Source organism: Hesperophylax consimilis, chromosome 2 (assembly GCF_061612785.1).
Source record: "Hesperophylax consimilis isolate HC1 chromosome 2, BYU_Hcon_1.0, whole genome shotgun sequence".
NCBI lineage: Eukaryota > Metazoa > Arthropoda > Insecta > Trichoptera > Limnephilidae > Hesperophylax > Hesperophylax consimilis.
The window spans coordinates 11,219,904-11,237,294 of NC_142837.1; the positions used below are offsets into that span (position 1 = coordinate 11,219,904).

At 36.7% G+C, this 17,391-nt stretch overlaps 1 protein-coding gene across 1 annotated transcript; it reads left to right on the forward strand.

Annotated features, from left to right (window-relative positions):
- Positions 1–3,907: 3,907 nt before the first annotated feature.
- On the forward strand, positions 3,908–16,084 carry abo (de-etiolated protein 1 abo). The gene is made up of 4 exons (XM_089641238.1): positions 3,908–4,885; positions 5,070–5,198; positions 11,068–11,261; positions 12,332–16,084. The coding sequence occupies exons 1-4, from the start codon at positions 4,568–4,570 to the stop codon at positions 13,422–13,424; spliced, it is 1,734 nt and encodes a 577-aa protein (XP_089497364.1). The 5' UTR covers positions 3,908–4,567; the 3' UTR covers positions 13,425–16,084.
- Positions 16,085–17,391: the final 1,307 nt, after the last annotated feature.

Genomic DNA, 17,391 nt, shown 5'->3' on the forward strand with positions numbered 1-17,391 from the left:
GATTACATCAAACAAGTTCATTTAAACCTCTCCAGAATTACATCATGTAAGTACCAGTATTTTCAATGATGTTTGCTGACGACAAAGCTGTGAAAATTATATGAAACCGTTGCAGGAGAACTTGAATAACTTCTAGTGCTATTTTGTGTATATATTCTTGTATTTTTGTGCAAGGTCCAATTAAATCCTATTAAGTTGTTGCAGTAAAGGCTCGTTCGCATTGGTCGAGTAGTTTAGTCAAGTAGCTCGCTACTCGCCATTTGACTGACCAAAAAGCGTTCGCATTGGTCGAGTAGATTTCACGAGTGAAGTGTCAAATTGTAAGATGAACGGGCTGCAACGCAACAAAGTAAATAGGCTAATTAAGCTGATTGTAATGGATATTTTAGAAGAGGTGGAGGAAGAAATTAGTTAGACGAAAGTGAAAAAACTATGGATACGAAAATGGATTAATAGAAGAGATGCATTAGGAGCTACAAATTCTCTTCTGAAGGAAATGGCATTTGAAGATCCGAAAGAATACTTCGCGACTTTGAGAATGACTGAAAGCTGTTTTAATTTCCTTCTAATGAAAGTGCAGTCACAAATTCAACGCACGGATACCCTTTTCAGAAGTGCAATTCCCGCAAAAACCAAATTACAGGCAGTTCTCTACTTTTTTGCTACAGGATGTAGTTTAAGGACAATCACACATCTCTTTCGACTTGGAAAATCAACTGTTTCGGAATTCATTATAGAAGTTTGTGAAGCTATCTATGAATCATTAAAGGAATTTATCAAGGTAAGATTAAGAGCTGTTTCACACAGCTACAAATATAGTAGATGGCTTATTTCAGCATATCATTCGCCATAAATTCCCAATGGAACGACCACTGAAATAGCCACTAAAATAGGCCATCCCGCTATAATTATAGCTGTATCTAAAACGGTTCTAAATAAATTATAAATATAATTTGAGAAACATTTATTAATTTTCACATGGTTTAAATATTAAAATTTACATTAAAGTTATTCGATGTCATGGTTTTCATGTGTTTCAATTTCATATGTGTCTTCTGGGGGCTCATCTAAATAAATTACATCATCATAATACGAAGTATTACTACATGGAGAGTCTTGCGAATCATTTGATACTGGTGTGACTATCCTGGTGAATCTATTTTGCTCAGTTGAATTTTGAAGGTGTTGGCGTCGAATTCTGTTCATGTACAGTTGAATATATTCCTGGGTTTCAAGTGCCAATAGCAAGGGCAAAGATTTCAGTTGTAAGCCGACGTGTCTGCCGAAGACCTCAAACTCGTCTTCTTCTGTAGAGTTGGCAATCTCAGTTATCTCCTTTAGTTGACTCACCATACTCGAAAGTTGGGAAAGCCGCTTTTTTTTGTAGGGGGTTTAGATACGGGTTCACGAAAGGAATTCATAGTAATTCTGCTTTCCTCAGTATCTGTATCCGTGTGTATAATGTCTTCCTGAAAATAAAGTAGAATGTTGTTTATATCGAATGTATACATTATTATAAATCTTTTTTCAGGTTCCCGCCACCACAGACTGGAATATCATTGAGAACGGATTTCGAAAAGAATGGAACTTTCCTGGATGCTGTGGAGCAATCGACGGCAAACATGTCGTCATTAAAGCACCTCCTGAATCAGGAAGTTTATACTACAATTATAAAGAGACAAACAGCATTGTCTTAATGGCAGTTGTAGATCATAAATATTGCTTCAGTTATATAGACATTGGATGTAATGGGCGGGTTTCTGATGGAGGCGTATTTCGAAACTGTAGTTTGTATCAAGCATTAGAAAACGGTATTCTGCCAGAAGGGCATGTACTAGTTGGAGATAATGCATTTCCCTTGAAAGAATACCTTTTAAAACCTTTCCCAGGAAATCGATTAACATCAAAGCAAAAAATTTTTAATTATCGATTGTCTCGGGCCAGAAGAATAGTTGAAAATGCTTTCGGTATACTAGCTGCCAGATTCAGAGTGTTTGAGAAACCGATGCCCTACAGTCCTGAGAAGGTTGTTTGCATTGTAAAGGCGTGTTGCGCTTTACATAATTGGCTCAGAGAGACAAAATTACAGAACAAGCATTTGGAATATACAGTAGACAAAGACAATTTTGATTCAGGAACTGTTATCCCTGGTAATTGGAGGGTGGAGCCAGAGCCTCAAGGATTGGAACCACTACCAAGTTGTCTGTCCAATCGTTCATCCCGAAGGTCTACAGATCTTCGAGAAAGATATGCAGATTACTTTGTGAACGATGGATCGGTACCTTGGCAGACAAGAATGGTACATTAAAAACTGATGTATAAACGATAGAATAGAATTGAAATGTACTTGCCAAGTTGCTTTCACTTTCTGTTAACATTGTATTAATGTTTCTGAGGGATCCATCTAATAGATTGAACCATTTGACTGATGGTGAATATACTGCGTCAGTTCCGGCACCGGAGGGTTTTGACTCCTTTATTTTTTTTAACTCCTGTGAGTAGGTAGATCTGAAAAGAAATTATTAATGATTAATGACTCTGCTACTACTTTAACATAAATTTATAATAATACAGGCACTTGTAATATACCATATAAATAAAAAAAACTTCACTAACCTGATGCTTTTAATTTTCGCTCTTATCTCCCTATCACCAAATCCAGGAATATTCATCCCTTTTTCTAATTCAGCGTATGCTGATTCCCTGATTTGTTTGATCTTATGGGACTTGGACACGGTCAAGCGGCTTGATCGCAAGCACGTAGTTTATTGTCTATGGCACTTTGTGTCAAGCATTTTGACCGTGTACCGAAGCTGGCTTGCAAGCATTGCGCAATTCTACGTGCTTGATGCGAATTTATATTTTTGTGGGAATAGACAAACGACAATAGACAAATAAATATCACGTATCATAAACAATGATATAAATTGAATAAAATTGTTATAAAATAGGTACTTAGTTATTGTTTTTGTGTTCAATTTGTAGAAATCCATCTAATTTAAAAATTTTGGAAGTATTTTAGTATTTTTTAATAATTATGACAGCGGTTTTCAAGGTCATTAATAATCAAACTGTAGAATAAATAATTTTCTGAATTTTCAATGGAGAAAACATATTTTTTGTATGAATACCGCACAAGATATTCATACAAAAAATAGCTGTAGCCTGTAATACACTTTGCAAATGCTCATGGGTAAAGCGGTACCTTAACTTGTACCATTCTTGACACCAAATTCGTTTCTTTTTATTATTTTATTCAAACATAAAGCTAAAGTAAGAGCCAAGAACGCTTTGTCTTTGACAGATTCCATTTTGCCGCGAGTCACGAAATGACAGGAAGGCATAGAAGTACATATACATAGACCACCACGAAATCACAGGAAGGCGTGGCCATGCTTGACGGAGAGGCTTGATGCGGGCTGTCAAGCCGCTAAGCATAGACAATAATAGACAACAATAGACAATAAAACTACGTGCTTGCGATCAAGCCGCTTGACCGTGTCCCAGTCCCATTATATCGGGGCGACTTTATATTCCACAAGCATTCGTGTTGTAAATACAACGTCACGAATTTGACAGTAGCGTTTTCGCTCCAACGACAAGACATTTTGGCGTGTTTTGACGGCTACTAATGCTATACTCGCTATACTGATCACTGACTAATGCAGCCAGTGACAATAGACCATCGATAAACTCTATAAATCTGCCATAGACACATGATGAGGGACGCTACTCACCCGAAAAAATAGAACAGAATGGATTGACTTGACTAAATCGCTGACTAAACTACTCTACTAAATTTATGGTGTTCGCACGTGTCCAGTTACTAAATTACTCGCTACTTGACTAAACTACTCGACCAATGCGAACGGGCCTTAAGACAGAAATCCTGGGTTCGATTCCTAGTTGAGACTGTTACTTTTTATTTTTTTGTGTCTTGTTCTGTTTCATGTTTTGTTTAGATATATTAGTATTATCTTCTACTTCAATGATAAATCAATGCTCAATACATCGGTTGTACTGACCCTGTTTTGTATTACTGTCCATTGTCTTTTTGAAAATAAAAAATATTTTGATGTGTGCATAGCTGTGGGTTTTTTTTATTTTCCTTTTCCTGCATTCCAGTATTTTTTATTATATAATTTTTTTGGGCTAGTGAATGAACGATGTTAGCTGGGTGCAGGTATATTGTCTATGTTTGCTCTTTTTTTAAATGACCTTGAGATTTCTTTATGGTCCACCATATATTTACCTGTCTGGACCAAACGACCGTTTTATCTGTGGTCGTCTGTGGTTAAGGGGGTGACAAAATGGCGCCATACAAAAAGCCCGAAGATATCGATCTAGAGAGTGGTTTATTTATGGTCAATATAGTTGATTAATGCTGTCAATTTATGTGCCCGAGCATTGCCCGAGTGCCCGACTGTCAGTGAATGAGTGGAATACATATTTATAGAGTGGAATATCTATGTAGTGAATGTTGTTTGCATGTTTAATATTTTCTGAAATACAAACATTGTCATTGTACAGCACCGGCACATGGTTATATTTAATGACAAAATAAATAATGTACAATGATAAAGGAAACTCGTACGCCGAAGATTATAAACAATCTGCCACAAACTCCAATAACGACTTTTTTTGCACTGACAGAATAACACCAAGAAAGATTAAACCTCAAAACATTGTTATTCGGCTGATAAATCGTGAAACCCTCGGAGCCAAGAAACCTGGATCACATTTTCACATAGCTCGAGAGTTTTATCAGAACGTTTTTCCTAATTTTACGATTGTAAATGTAGAAAAACCACCTTGTTTTTTGCGCAAATTTAGCCCAGATGGAAAACATTTCATTGCATTTTCCTCCGATCAAACGTCTTTGGAGGTATTATTTAAATCTTTTATGAGCTTGTTGAATTCCGCTGCACGCTTAATATGCAAAGAAATGTCAATAGTACTTGGTTTTTTTAATTGACTTCACAAAACTTTTATAGTAATCATACCAAATAATTACAACCGATTTGAGAAAAGCTATATTTTTAGTCCTTAAATAGGTTTGTTTGTTTCAGGTATACAGTTACCTGGGAGCGGGAGCCGCAGGAGACCTAGTAAAAGGTTTTCCTTCTGACCTGGTCCACAATGAACCCGAAGGAAGAAATCAACACATTAGAACTAACATATTCAATAGGTTCTTTAGGGTAAGACTTATCTAACAATGTAATGATTTTTTTTTTTTAATTTTGTGTGACACCTCACAAGTAAACAGTAGTGCAACAAAGGGAACTATATCGCAATCTGGTTGGGCAGCTTTGTGATGCGGGTTAAGGTAGGGACTGTAGGAAGAAATTTATTAATGCAGGTTTTGAAGAAGCCCGGATTATATGAAGAAAAAAAAACAAATGCCGGTAACTCGTCCCACATACAAGCTGACTTACGTAAAAACGAGTCAAAGAAACAAATTGGTCTCATGAAGCCCACATCAAGTGTGCGTTGTTCTGCTTGTGTCTGTCCAGTTTCACATGCGTACACCGGTGCACAGGGGATCAACGCTGCTAGCTCCTTAGAGCAGGCTCCATGTACCATAAATACCTGTGTAACAGACTCAGCATGCCTACATTGCGCCAGTGCATTAAAGGTGGGAATCGTCTGTTAACGGTTTTAACCTACAAGTAAATCGCAACCTCTGGTTTGCTAGTTGACCTCGGAGGCCGGCTTTAACAATATTGTCCTTCCGAAAATGAGATTCTTCCAACTCATTGGGAGTATGTATATCTTTTTTATAATATGAATTTTTCCTCTAAAATATTATTTAACCCTTTTAGTGCCATTGTTTTTTACTCATATAAACTTAGAAATGCCAAAGAAATCTTTTGTTTTTGATGTCATTTACCCTTCTCTCGAAAAAAAACTATATCTCTTCCAAAAATTATCCAATTTTATTTTTCTCCATGGAGCCCCTTCTTACAGCTGGCACAAATCAAGTTGCTCCTCTTCACAGCGCTGTAATCCTTGCTTCTGCACACTACGCAGAGCCGCACACTAAATTACGCCCGGATAACTTTTCTAATCCATAACTTTGAGGGGAAGATGTAGTCGGAGTAGCAGGTTCTGGTCTTTTTTTTTTGGAGCAACCATTTCTCTTCTAAATCGTCAATTATACTCGATGTAAATTTCAATCTTGTCATTTTTTTGCCAATATTTTTCTCACAATACAATAGTTATGCATTCACCTCCATCCTTCCACATACATTAAATACAACCTTTTTCCAAAATTTGAGAGTTCTTCGTTCATCCAAATAGGTGTATAGCATTTTATCGCTCTCGACTACTCCGCCCATCCACTGTATCAGCAAAATAATTGTTATCGTCACTATTATCACTATCACTCAAAATTTGCATTATGCGGTGTGAGTGCACCACAATGTCACTCCCACTATTACTTTCTTCACAACTTGAAGAACGTTCATTTTCACTCAAACTATTTTCGTATTTTCACATTTCGGGTTAAAAATTTTCTTTTCCTAAATCCTTTTTATGTTGTAATTACTAATAATATTATAATTTGAACTGTTTGTAACACGTAGAAAGATAAAAAATTAGCGTTGCGTGCGAGCGACCTCCCCTACCGTGCGCTAAACAGCAACTGATTTCTGATGGAACATTTAGCTAGCACGTGCACGATGGCGCTCGTCGGCACTCTAACGGTTAAACAATTAAAACGTTTTGAATTCATCTCAATGTAAAGCAATTTGTAACTACTCATGGTGTTCTACTGATGAGCACATATGGGTGACTCTTTGTATCCCATGTGCAACTGGATTTACTTACATCCATATTTGTTGTACCTATCTGTCCAATATATGCCCAAATCACCACTTTTTCAAATGATTTAGGTATTAAGCTTTTGAATAGACCCGATGATAAGTTTTGTATCTTAGGAGACTTTAACCTACCCGATATTAGCTGGACTCTTCCTGTGGGTGAAGTTAACCTAATTCCTTGCACTTACACTTCCACAATAAGTTCTACATTTATCGATAATATAAATTACTGTAATCTGCACCAATACAATGATGTTCAAAATATGTCAGGAAGAATTTTTGATCTTGTTCTGCTCAATTTCCCGGTGCGCGTTACTCCCGCGAACGTTCCACTGGTTCCTGAGGATGCTCACCATAAATCCATCGCTATTGCTGCTGAATTCACTGAACCCCTGCGTATAAAGGAAAACCCAATCCTTATTTGTGAAAAGAACAAATTTCACAGACCATATATTACGTATAAGAACCTCTCCGATTACACTACTTTTTCAAGGCTACGAACCAGACATAAAAAAATGGCAAAGAAATGTCACGAAGACTTTATCAATAACGCCGAAGAGAATATCGCCAAAGATCCCAAGTCATTCTGGTCATATGTAAAATCTAAAAAACTATCAGACTCTATTCCTAGCATTTTGAATCTTAAGGATAAAACAGTGGAGGGTGGCCAGGTGGTCTGTGATTTGTTTGCGGATTATTTCCATTCCATCTACGAACCGGCCGACTCACTGGGGACTTCCTACGATGACTCTGTAGTTGAGCAGGTTGGCGCGGTGGTATCAGTTTCAATCGATGCTGACCTTGTATCTAAATATTTAAAAAGGCTCGATTCTTACAAGGGAGCTCGACCGGATGGTATCCCGCCACTGTTCATTACCGAGTGCGCAAGTCATATGTCAATTCCGCTGTCAATACTGTTCAATATATCGCTAAAGACTGGTACATTTCCAGATATATGGAAAAGAGCCTACATCACACCAATCCATAAATCGGGAACTAAGTGTGAAGCAGATAACTATAGACCCATTTCGAAGCTATGCATTTTCTCAAAGGTGTTCGAAAACATTGTCTATGACCAGTTATTCCGTGTCGTAAAGAATTCGATCAACGAATTTCAGCATGGATACTTTGCAGGACGCTCTGTTGCTACAGATCTCATAATATTTACAAATTTCTTGTCTGCCTGCATGGATAAATGTGTGCAAGTTGATGCGGTCTATACCGATTATAGTAAGGCCTTTGACAAGATCAACCACAACGTTCTGCTAAAAAAAATTGTTAATCATGGTATTCATGGAGATCTCCTTCGCTGGATATCTTCATACGTAACGAATAGGTCTCAGGCTGTGACAATGGGTGGATTTTCCTCCATCTGGAAAATTATCACTTCCGGTGTGCCACAGGGATCCATTTTGGGTCCCTTGCTTTTATCTATCTATATAAATGATATTACGACATGTTTCCACAACGCTAAAATTTTACTATTTGCTGATGATATGAAGATATACCTTCCTATAAGCTCCCCCGACTGCTGTTTGTGTCTGCAAGCGGATCTTGACCCACTGACTGATTACTGTCTCAGAAATAAGCTTTTTATTAATATCTATATCGAAATGTTGCATTGTCACATTCACTCGCAACCGTGTGAAAATATCGCATGATTACGCCATTTCTGGATCGCTACTAAAAAATAAAGATTATATACGTGATCATGGGGTTCTTTTGGACTCTAAACTAACCTTTGAGAAACACGTTGATCATATTGTCACCAAAGCAACCAAAAGTCTAGGTTTTGTACTGAGAACATGCAAATTCTTCAACAACATTAAGACTTATCTGGTTCTCTGTAATTCACACGTTCGTCCACACCTGGAATTCTGTTCACATTTTCGGAATCCGCGCTACATTGTTTATATTAACAGGTTAGAAAGAATTCAGGAGCGATTTCTAAAATTTCTCAATTTTAAATCATTCAACATATACAACTCCTACAATGAAATCGAGAAACGTTTTAAAATCACGAAACTACTCAACAGGAGGCTTGTTGCTGATCAGATGCTCAAATTATTAACTCAAAAGTTGATTGCCCGGAGTTGGTACACAAAATAAATGTCCACGCACCGCTTCGCTATAGCAGACAGAAAACTCTTTTCTATATTGACAAATCCAACACCAACTCCACATGCTGATACATGCTGACATATTCACTTCTAGTTACAATCGTTACAGAAGTTCATTGTATCACATATTATGTATGAATAGCACAAAATCATAATGATTCAATTAATTCTACCTTATTTTATCTTAAAATTGCTAATTTATTATTTTTTTTAATTTCAGTTGCGAGGCAACATTCCCTTGTCCCTTTCCTTCCCCATCCCGCTACAACGCCAAAACCTGTCTCCCACTCCCACATCCATCCAGTATACTTAAACACATATATTCTTTTTTTTTATATATGACATGACATGACATGACTATGTCATGTATCTTTTATCAGGAGATTTTTCAATGTGGATGAGTGTTTCAGGCTAATAATTATTGCTTATAAAAAATAATTGTTATCCTTTGTGCTATGCATAAAACATCTTGTCTTAAACATTAGTTTACCAAAAAAATAATAATTACATATATTCTTGTATAATGCATTATACATATAGGTGTATTACATTTGTGCTACTTCCATTTTATACTTGTTACGTAGTTTGTCTTTTAAATTTGTTACTTAGTCCTGCTTTTTATATAATCTAGTCTACATTCACTAAATACCTAGTTGTATATTACCAAATCAACCATCTGTGGACATTTATAATTGGTATGTTTCTTTTGCATCCTCCTTTGTATATTGAATTAATATTAAGACTGTTAATGTTCCTTAGAACAAATAAATCTCCAATCAATGAGGTGGAAGAGCATTAGTGCTATCTAATCTGTTGCTCCACTTCGTCCAAAAAAGAGAAAACACAAATTGTTGTGAAAAATACATTGTGAAATTTCCCATAGACTTGTAGTATAAATTATTTATTCAACTATGTATTCATAATCATTATGTTTTAGGAATAATCAACTGGCTGTGAATTTTTTTTACTGATTTTCTTTCATATACCTACTTTCTAAAGAGATTTGCATAATATTACGTAGCAATAGAATATTTTCACTGTTTTTTTATTCTCGAAAATAATTACGATGACAGTATTTTTATTTCATTTTAATGTTGATGAATAAATTTTCTATAGCGATTAAAAATCTGCTGTAATCGCAATAGGCGAATTAAGAGTGGACTGTAAAAATTAATTGTGAACTTTGAAGTTGACACAATTATGGTTGGAGATGGTGAACATGGAGTAAGGAAGGAATCCGACTTACCCCTTTGATGTACTTCAAAGATGTTGATGGTTGGTTTCACTCACAGGAGATCTGATTTATTTCACACACAAGCTTCCATAACATCCAGGTTGGATAAGAAAGACACTGAGGGAACCGAATATATTCACTGCACAGGTTTCTACCCTGAGTTGATATCAATAACAGCACTGATAACAAAGAGATGTTCATCAAACAGGCTTCATCAATAAACTGGTTTGACAGTTACGTTTGTTGTTGTAAAATGTCACACAAACGTGGGTATAGTCGGATAATTACAGGTACTTGTAGGTAATAGGGTGGGAAAAATTGCAAGGACAATGTTAAAGGAAGATAGTTGCGTCAACATGTGCCATTTTCGATTTGCCGCCAAACCAACATGTTTGTGAATTCAACGGCAATGACATCATGCCGGGCATCGTTGGTGACAGCCGTCTTACCAGCCAGTGGCGACTTCTATGTCATAATGTTATTGTAGCCTGTTTGAACGGTTTCAAAATGCCTTATTTTTCAAATCAATAATTATGAATGAAAATATTAATAATACGTTTTTAGTAAAATGCTCAGAATAAGACAAATTATCTTTAAATCTTCCACACATTTTTAGTACAATGATCTCAATCAGAAAAATTAACTTTAAATATTCCACACATTTTTAGTACAATGATCTCAATCAGAAAAATAAACTTTACATCTTCCACACATTTTTAGTACAATGATCTCAATCAGAAAAATTTACTTTAAATCTTCCACACACTTTTGACTGTATTCCTAGTTTGTGAAAATACCCCACACCTTTTTTTTTAGTTTAAAATGAAAAATGTAATTTTCATAACATTTTTCTGTAATTGTGTTACAACATTATGCATGTATTATTTTTCAGCCCAAATTTGTAGTAACAGTCTGTCAGTTCCGTCCCAATAACTTAAGGTTCGACCAGTTGAACAGAGAATGTAGTCTGTTCACTGATGATGGAAGATATGTGATAGTCGGATCCGCAGCCCAGATACCTGATGACCTCCGCCCTCACTTCTATCAAATTCACAGTAATAATGAGGCTGTTACACCAACAATGAGGTCAGTTTTTAGATACATATTTTAATTATGTATAGTTTTTTTATTATTTTTTAAAAACGCCCTCTCTGTACAGTGTAAAGACGGGAGAACTATGTCGCCACTCGGTTGGGCAGCGTTGTGAGGCGGGTTAAGGTAGGGGCTGTAGGAAGGAATTTATTAAGATCTTGAAGAAAACAGATGGCTGTTTAGGGTCTTGAAGAAGCCCGGATTATATGAAGAAGGTAAAACAGATGCCTGTAGCTAGTTCCACATACGAGCTGACTGTTCTCATGAAGTTCTCATCAAGTGTGAACAGGTGTTCCACTCATGTCCGTCGAGTTTCACGCACATGCATGGGTCCACCGGTGCACCAGGGATCAATGCTGCTAGCTCCTTAGAGCAGTCTCCATTAAAATATCTGTAGAACAGACTCAGCATGCCCACATTGCATCTGTGCATTAGGGATGGCAATCAGTCTGTTAACAATGGATTGTCAATCAGATGGACCGCCCTCTTTTGCACAGAATCAGGCTTCAGCCTAGAGGTTGCTCCCAAATACAATTGCTGGGCATACTTGATATTTGTACAGGGTAAGCAGCTGTTCACTATTGAAGAATCTGCTAGCCCCATTCAAGATGCCCAGTTTCTTGGAAGCCAGATTTATTTAGGCTTCTGTGGACCCTTAATACTTGAGCCGGTCTGAGATACTTCCTCCAAAAATCTCAATGGAGTTTTTTTGGGGAGGGTTCTATTCTATCATGTTATTATTATTCTATCAAACTGACACGCTTTGGTTTTTGAGATGTTGAAGTTGACCAGGTTGGCCTTACCCCAGGCATGAACCTTCACGAGGTGGTGATCGGCTTTTTGTCTCAAAACTTCTCGAGCTGTTCGGACTTCATAAGTGGAAGTGGCTTGTCAAAACGGTGCTATCGTCAGCGTAGCAATGAATTGGTGCACATTCAACGAGATCTTTGATGTGTAACAAAAACAACATTGGTGACACCACAGATCCTTGATTCCCTGCATTGATTTGGTGCGTTCTATTTTTGTAACCCTATTCCTATTTTATATTATACTTTTCATTACAGATCTGCGCTAGAAGACTATTCGTTGCACTTGGTGGATTTAGTTAAAGGAAAACTGTGCGATACGGTGCACTTCAAAGTGGACAAGATCTACCTGTCGCACAACCAGGGAATCTACCTGTACAAGGACATGCTGGCCGTCCTCTCTGTTCAACACCAAACTATACACATATTCCAGATCCTGGACGGAATGCTGCTGGAAGTACGAAAGATTGGACGATTCTGTCACGAAGATGATGATTTCCTGACTTCCATTCTAGCCACTCCGGCTAATATGAGACCTTTTCTCGAACATTCCATCAACTCATTAAAACACAGACTGCTGGTGTTCTTATACCAAAGAGCGAAACGCATCAGCGACGATACCGCCGATCCACTGGAACTCAGAAAGTTCTACAAGTATTTTGATACATTTAGATTTTTGAGAATGTGGAAAATGCAATTGCTGGACGAAGACCATCTACTCATAAAATACGCAAGTGAAGAAGTGGTGACACTACGAGCATCTGAGCCAAACAGCCAGTCATCGTTTTTTGTTATTTATAACATGCCAGAGAGTAAGATTTTAGAGGTATATGAAAACACTTCTGAGAGCCTATTGCAATTGTTTGAAAATTTTTGTGACTCTTTCCGGAATGCACGGCTGTATTCTGAATCGCAGTTCACTTGTTCTCCATCGAATAACCTATATGCAAAGTTAACCCAGCAGAGGTTTAAACAAACCATCGTCAGGGCCATCTACGGTGGGAAGACCGAGGCTACTAAAAGAATACTGGCGCAACTTCCAATCAGCGCCCAATCCTACAGCAGTTCACCGTACTTGGATCTCTCTCTATTCAGCTACGATGATAAGTGGGTGTCAGTTATGGAGAGACCTAAGGCTTACGGAGAGTATCCAATAAGATTTTACGCTCGAGACTCGGGGCTACTGAAGTTCAGGATATACGCCGGAGTCCTGGGACAGTCGGCCCCCGCCACGGCCCGAAGGCTTGTGGCCTTCACCTTTCACCCCACGGACCCCTTCGCCATCAGCGTGCAGAGGACCAACTCTGAATATATTGTCAACTTTCACATAAGAAACACCGTGCACAGCTGATACACCGTGCACAAGACTGATTAATAATTATCTATAGTAATCAAACTGACTGTTTTATCTACCTAATGATGTAGGTCCCCCAAATTCCTCTCTTCTTCTTTATCTTCTCTATTTATCTATTTAAGTGTTTATGGCTTGACATGGTTCACATTACCAACCTATAATGGCAACATTTAATAAAATCAAAAATATATCGTGTCAGTTATTAAATAAATTAAGTATAGTAGGCGCCAAACTTTGAAGCTGACCTAATGTTGATTCAGAAATCATCACAATAGGCGAGTTTTAGGTCCAGAAGGCGGCAAGCGGTGTGCGCAGGAGGGGAGAGAGGCGGTCCCATCTTCCCTGCCTGTTCATTCCGCATTATTCACCTACGCCTTTCTCTGCCATAACTATGTTTTATGCATCTTTCTCTTTCGCTTTCCTTACTTTTAAATGACATTTTTATAACAATATTGGAATTGGTGATTTTGGTGAATTTACAGAAAAGTGAGATGCGGTTCATAGGCATATTTTATTTTAAATTTGGAAACAATGAGAAACAACTACAGTCAAACTTGCATTACAGTCAAAAAGCACGAGGGCACTGACTAAATATGCTCCTTATAATCATTACAAATTGAAAATATCTCCCGAGTAAAAATAAATGCCGCCAACGGGAATTGAACCCGTACCTTCTGATGTCCGGTCAGGTGCTCTGAAACCACTGAGCTATGTCGGATTATTTCCAACCCGCCAAATGATTCAATATGTACTAGTACCTCAATCAACAATTACTGCTTATTATATTTTTTCCACCTGTAAACAACCAACTTTATTTTTGTAGGAAAGGCTTTGTTAGTGCGAAATTTCTCACTAGATGGCGTCGAGACATATAATATCTTCATTTATTGGTGGAATATTTTTGACTTGTCAAATATTATTATTTTTATTTTGTCTCATAAACATTAGTTTATCATTAAAAAAAATATATATTAATCATTACATCCAAAATAGGTTTTTTTAAATGTACTATCAATATATGTATTCGCAAAAAAACGTATGTTTTCAAAATACGAGTAGGTATTACTTATTAAAAAAATACACTTTTATTACTCAAATTTATTTTCAATGATTGTTTTAAAGATTTTGCTCTCATGCTTCTTAATTTCCTCTTCAAAACAATTAATGCATTATAACTATCATCACCCGGTTCAAGGCTTCCAAGAAAAATATCACAAAATGGTCTACCTTATACACTAGCTTGTGCATCATACCGCTTGTAAAATCTCAGTTGTCATAAAGAACTAGCTTGCGGGATTTTTATGCTATTTGGCTGTAAAACTTTACTTGTCACAAACCAGTGATGCACAACCCGCAGCTCAATTCTTGCAGCCCGCATGTCAATTTCAAACAGCCCACTCGGCAAAATATAGAGAAAAATAAAAATGTTAGGGGTAATTCTTAAAAACCCTGGCTGAGAACATTTTTTATATAGTTTTGGTTAATTTACACTGCATGTCCTAAATGGAACCAAATTTGAAGAACTGGTTTGTATAACACAAATTAAAATTAAAAAATTATTACAATCAATTAAAAAAAATCATCAAGATCGCTGTCAACCCCCACCCCCCCTCGACGAAATCATCGCTCGGGCTGGGGGCAAATTAAACTTATAAATAGAGGGGGCGGCGATGGCGGCAGCCTACAGGTTACAATGGAAAGGTCAATTGCCAATTCTCAATCGGTGAGTTGCCCAAAAACAGTCCCACGGAGATCAGAACAAGACTGAGGGCAATTAGTCCGACAACTGGAATGAGGCAGGGCAGCAAACAAGCTGAATACTTCTTCAGACAGCAGTTTAGAGTGACGTACCCCACAAGGGAGGAATGGGACACGGTTCTAGGCCCTACCCATAAACAGGAACTAATCTGGTTCACAGATGGGTGAAGAGGGAACAGGAGCCGGGGTCATGTTTACAGGGTTCCAAGAGGGAACTAAGTATTCTCCTAGGAACATCTTAGCTTGTGCACAGGAGAACATACTTATCGGGTACAGGAATAAGAACATAGGCATGTGCTGTGATAGCCAGGCAGCCCTATTGGTAATGGAAAGTAACCGGTGCGATTCCAGACTGGTGATGGAACGCAGGACCATTCTTGAAGAATTACCAGGACATAAAGGAATTGAGTGCAATGAGCGGACTGATGGACTAGCAAGAAAGGGGGTGAAAGCACCACTTGCGGGATCCAAGCTGGCCGTAGGAGTAGCAGCTTGCCACACCAAAATATATATATTGAAAGGTGGCTCAAATCCCGGCACTGGGAGGAATGGGAAAAGGCACTTTTGAAAAATAAATATTTTGAATGAAACCAGACTTCTCGAACTAAAAACCAATAACCTCAATACTAACTACTCTATTTATTCACCAATTCCAAGAATTCATCACCTCGCAAACAAACACTGTGAACTTATTGATATACATATATGGTGTTAATAATTTTGTGAGTTTCAAAAGGCAACTAATTTCAGACCTATTTGCTAGTATTATTTAGCTTTAAAAAAAAGTCTTGTCTCTATTCCTTCCTACGTTTAAATCACATACTCAGATATTTATTTGTTTTTTTAGATGCATATTAATGGATTATATGCATGTACGGACATACTATATATATATATATATATATATATATATATATATTTTTTTTTTTATTTATTTACAAAAAAAAGTGAATATTCACAAGAGATAAAAATATATTACATTTCATATCAGACATCACTTTTTTTTGTTTACCCAATTTGTAGAGAAATATTCTCGGGTCAAACTGGAGAGCTAGTCTATGTGCTTATATATATATAGATAATAATATGTATAGTTACAAAAATGGAAAAAGAATATTTTCAAAAATACTACAAAATATTGTACAATAAGAAAATTACATATAATCATAGAAACAGAATATCAACAAAAATATAAGCAACAGAATATATCTGAAAATCATTGATAAAAGTAAGTCAATCTTCTCTGTAAAAATACAACGAAAGTTTTTTTTTAAATTTAAAATAATTTTTCTAACTTTTTATTGTATCCGGTAAATCGTTAAATAACTTTGGGCCTATATATTCATAATGGTGTTGTGCAGCTGTCATGTTGCATCAAGGTACATACATGTTCCCAGATGTTCTAGGTCTTATACTTCGCGTTGAGGACCTTTCAGAATCTTTAAAAACTTTTAGAATAGCATTTCTTTGAAATAGTTTTGAAATCGGTAGGACCTTAAATTTTTCAAAAAGTTCTTTGGTTGGAAAAATTCTTGGTTTTTTAATAATAACTTTGATTATCATTTTTTGTGTTGTTACTATCGAATACAGATTATTCCTATAGATACCTCCCCATGCGATTATTCCGTATTGCAACACTGACTGTAGTACAAGAGCAAAGTAAACCATTTTAATATTTGAAAGATTTAGGATATTTCTTAATTGTATAAAAATGTAAGTAAGTTTTCTAATTCTTTTTACACAGTTTTCGATGTTTCTTAAATTTCATGTTACTTTCTATAGTGTCTATCCCTAGATATTTGACATCTGGGGTTTTCTTCAGGATTTTACAATTATTATCGTTACATTCTCCTCCTTTACACGAACGACTGTGCACTATCACGCTAATATTGGAATCTGTGACAGGATCATTAAGATAAAAAGGTATATATGATGTTTTTTCTACATTAAGACTAAGTAAGTTATCATCAAACCATTCCTTCAATATGTTAATGTCAGCATTTGCAGCTATATTCACTTCTGTCCATGTTATTCCTTCGATTATGATGACTGTGTCATCCGCATATGAGATGTCACTTCCATTAAGAGGAAGAGTGAACATGTCATTGACATATATAAGGAAAAGTATAGGCCCAATTACTGTGCCTTGTGGAATTCCATATTCAGAAGACAAGGGTTCACTTAGTGAATTATTTAGTTTAATGTA

Bases quoted from the DNA above. Each gene is read 5' to 3' on its own strand.
- abo (XM_089641238.1), top strand. From the start codon at position 4,568: ATGTACAATGATAAAGGAAACTCGTACGCCGAAGATTATAAACAATCT. The intron at 4,886-5,069 runs GTATTATTTAAA...TGTTTGTTTCAG, and splicing joins CCGATCAAACGTCTTTGGAG to GTATACAGTTACCTGGGAGC. The intron at 5,199-11,067 runs GTAAGACTTATC...ATTATTTTTCAG, and splicing joins TATTCAATAGGTTCTTTAGG to CCCAAATTTGTAGTAACAGT.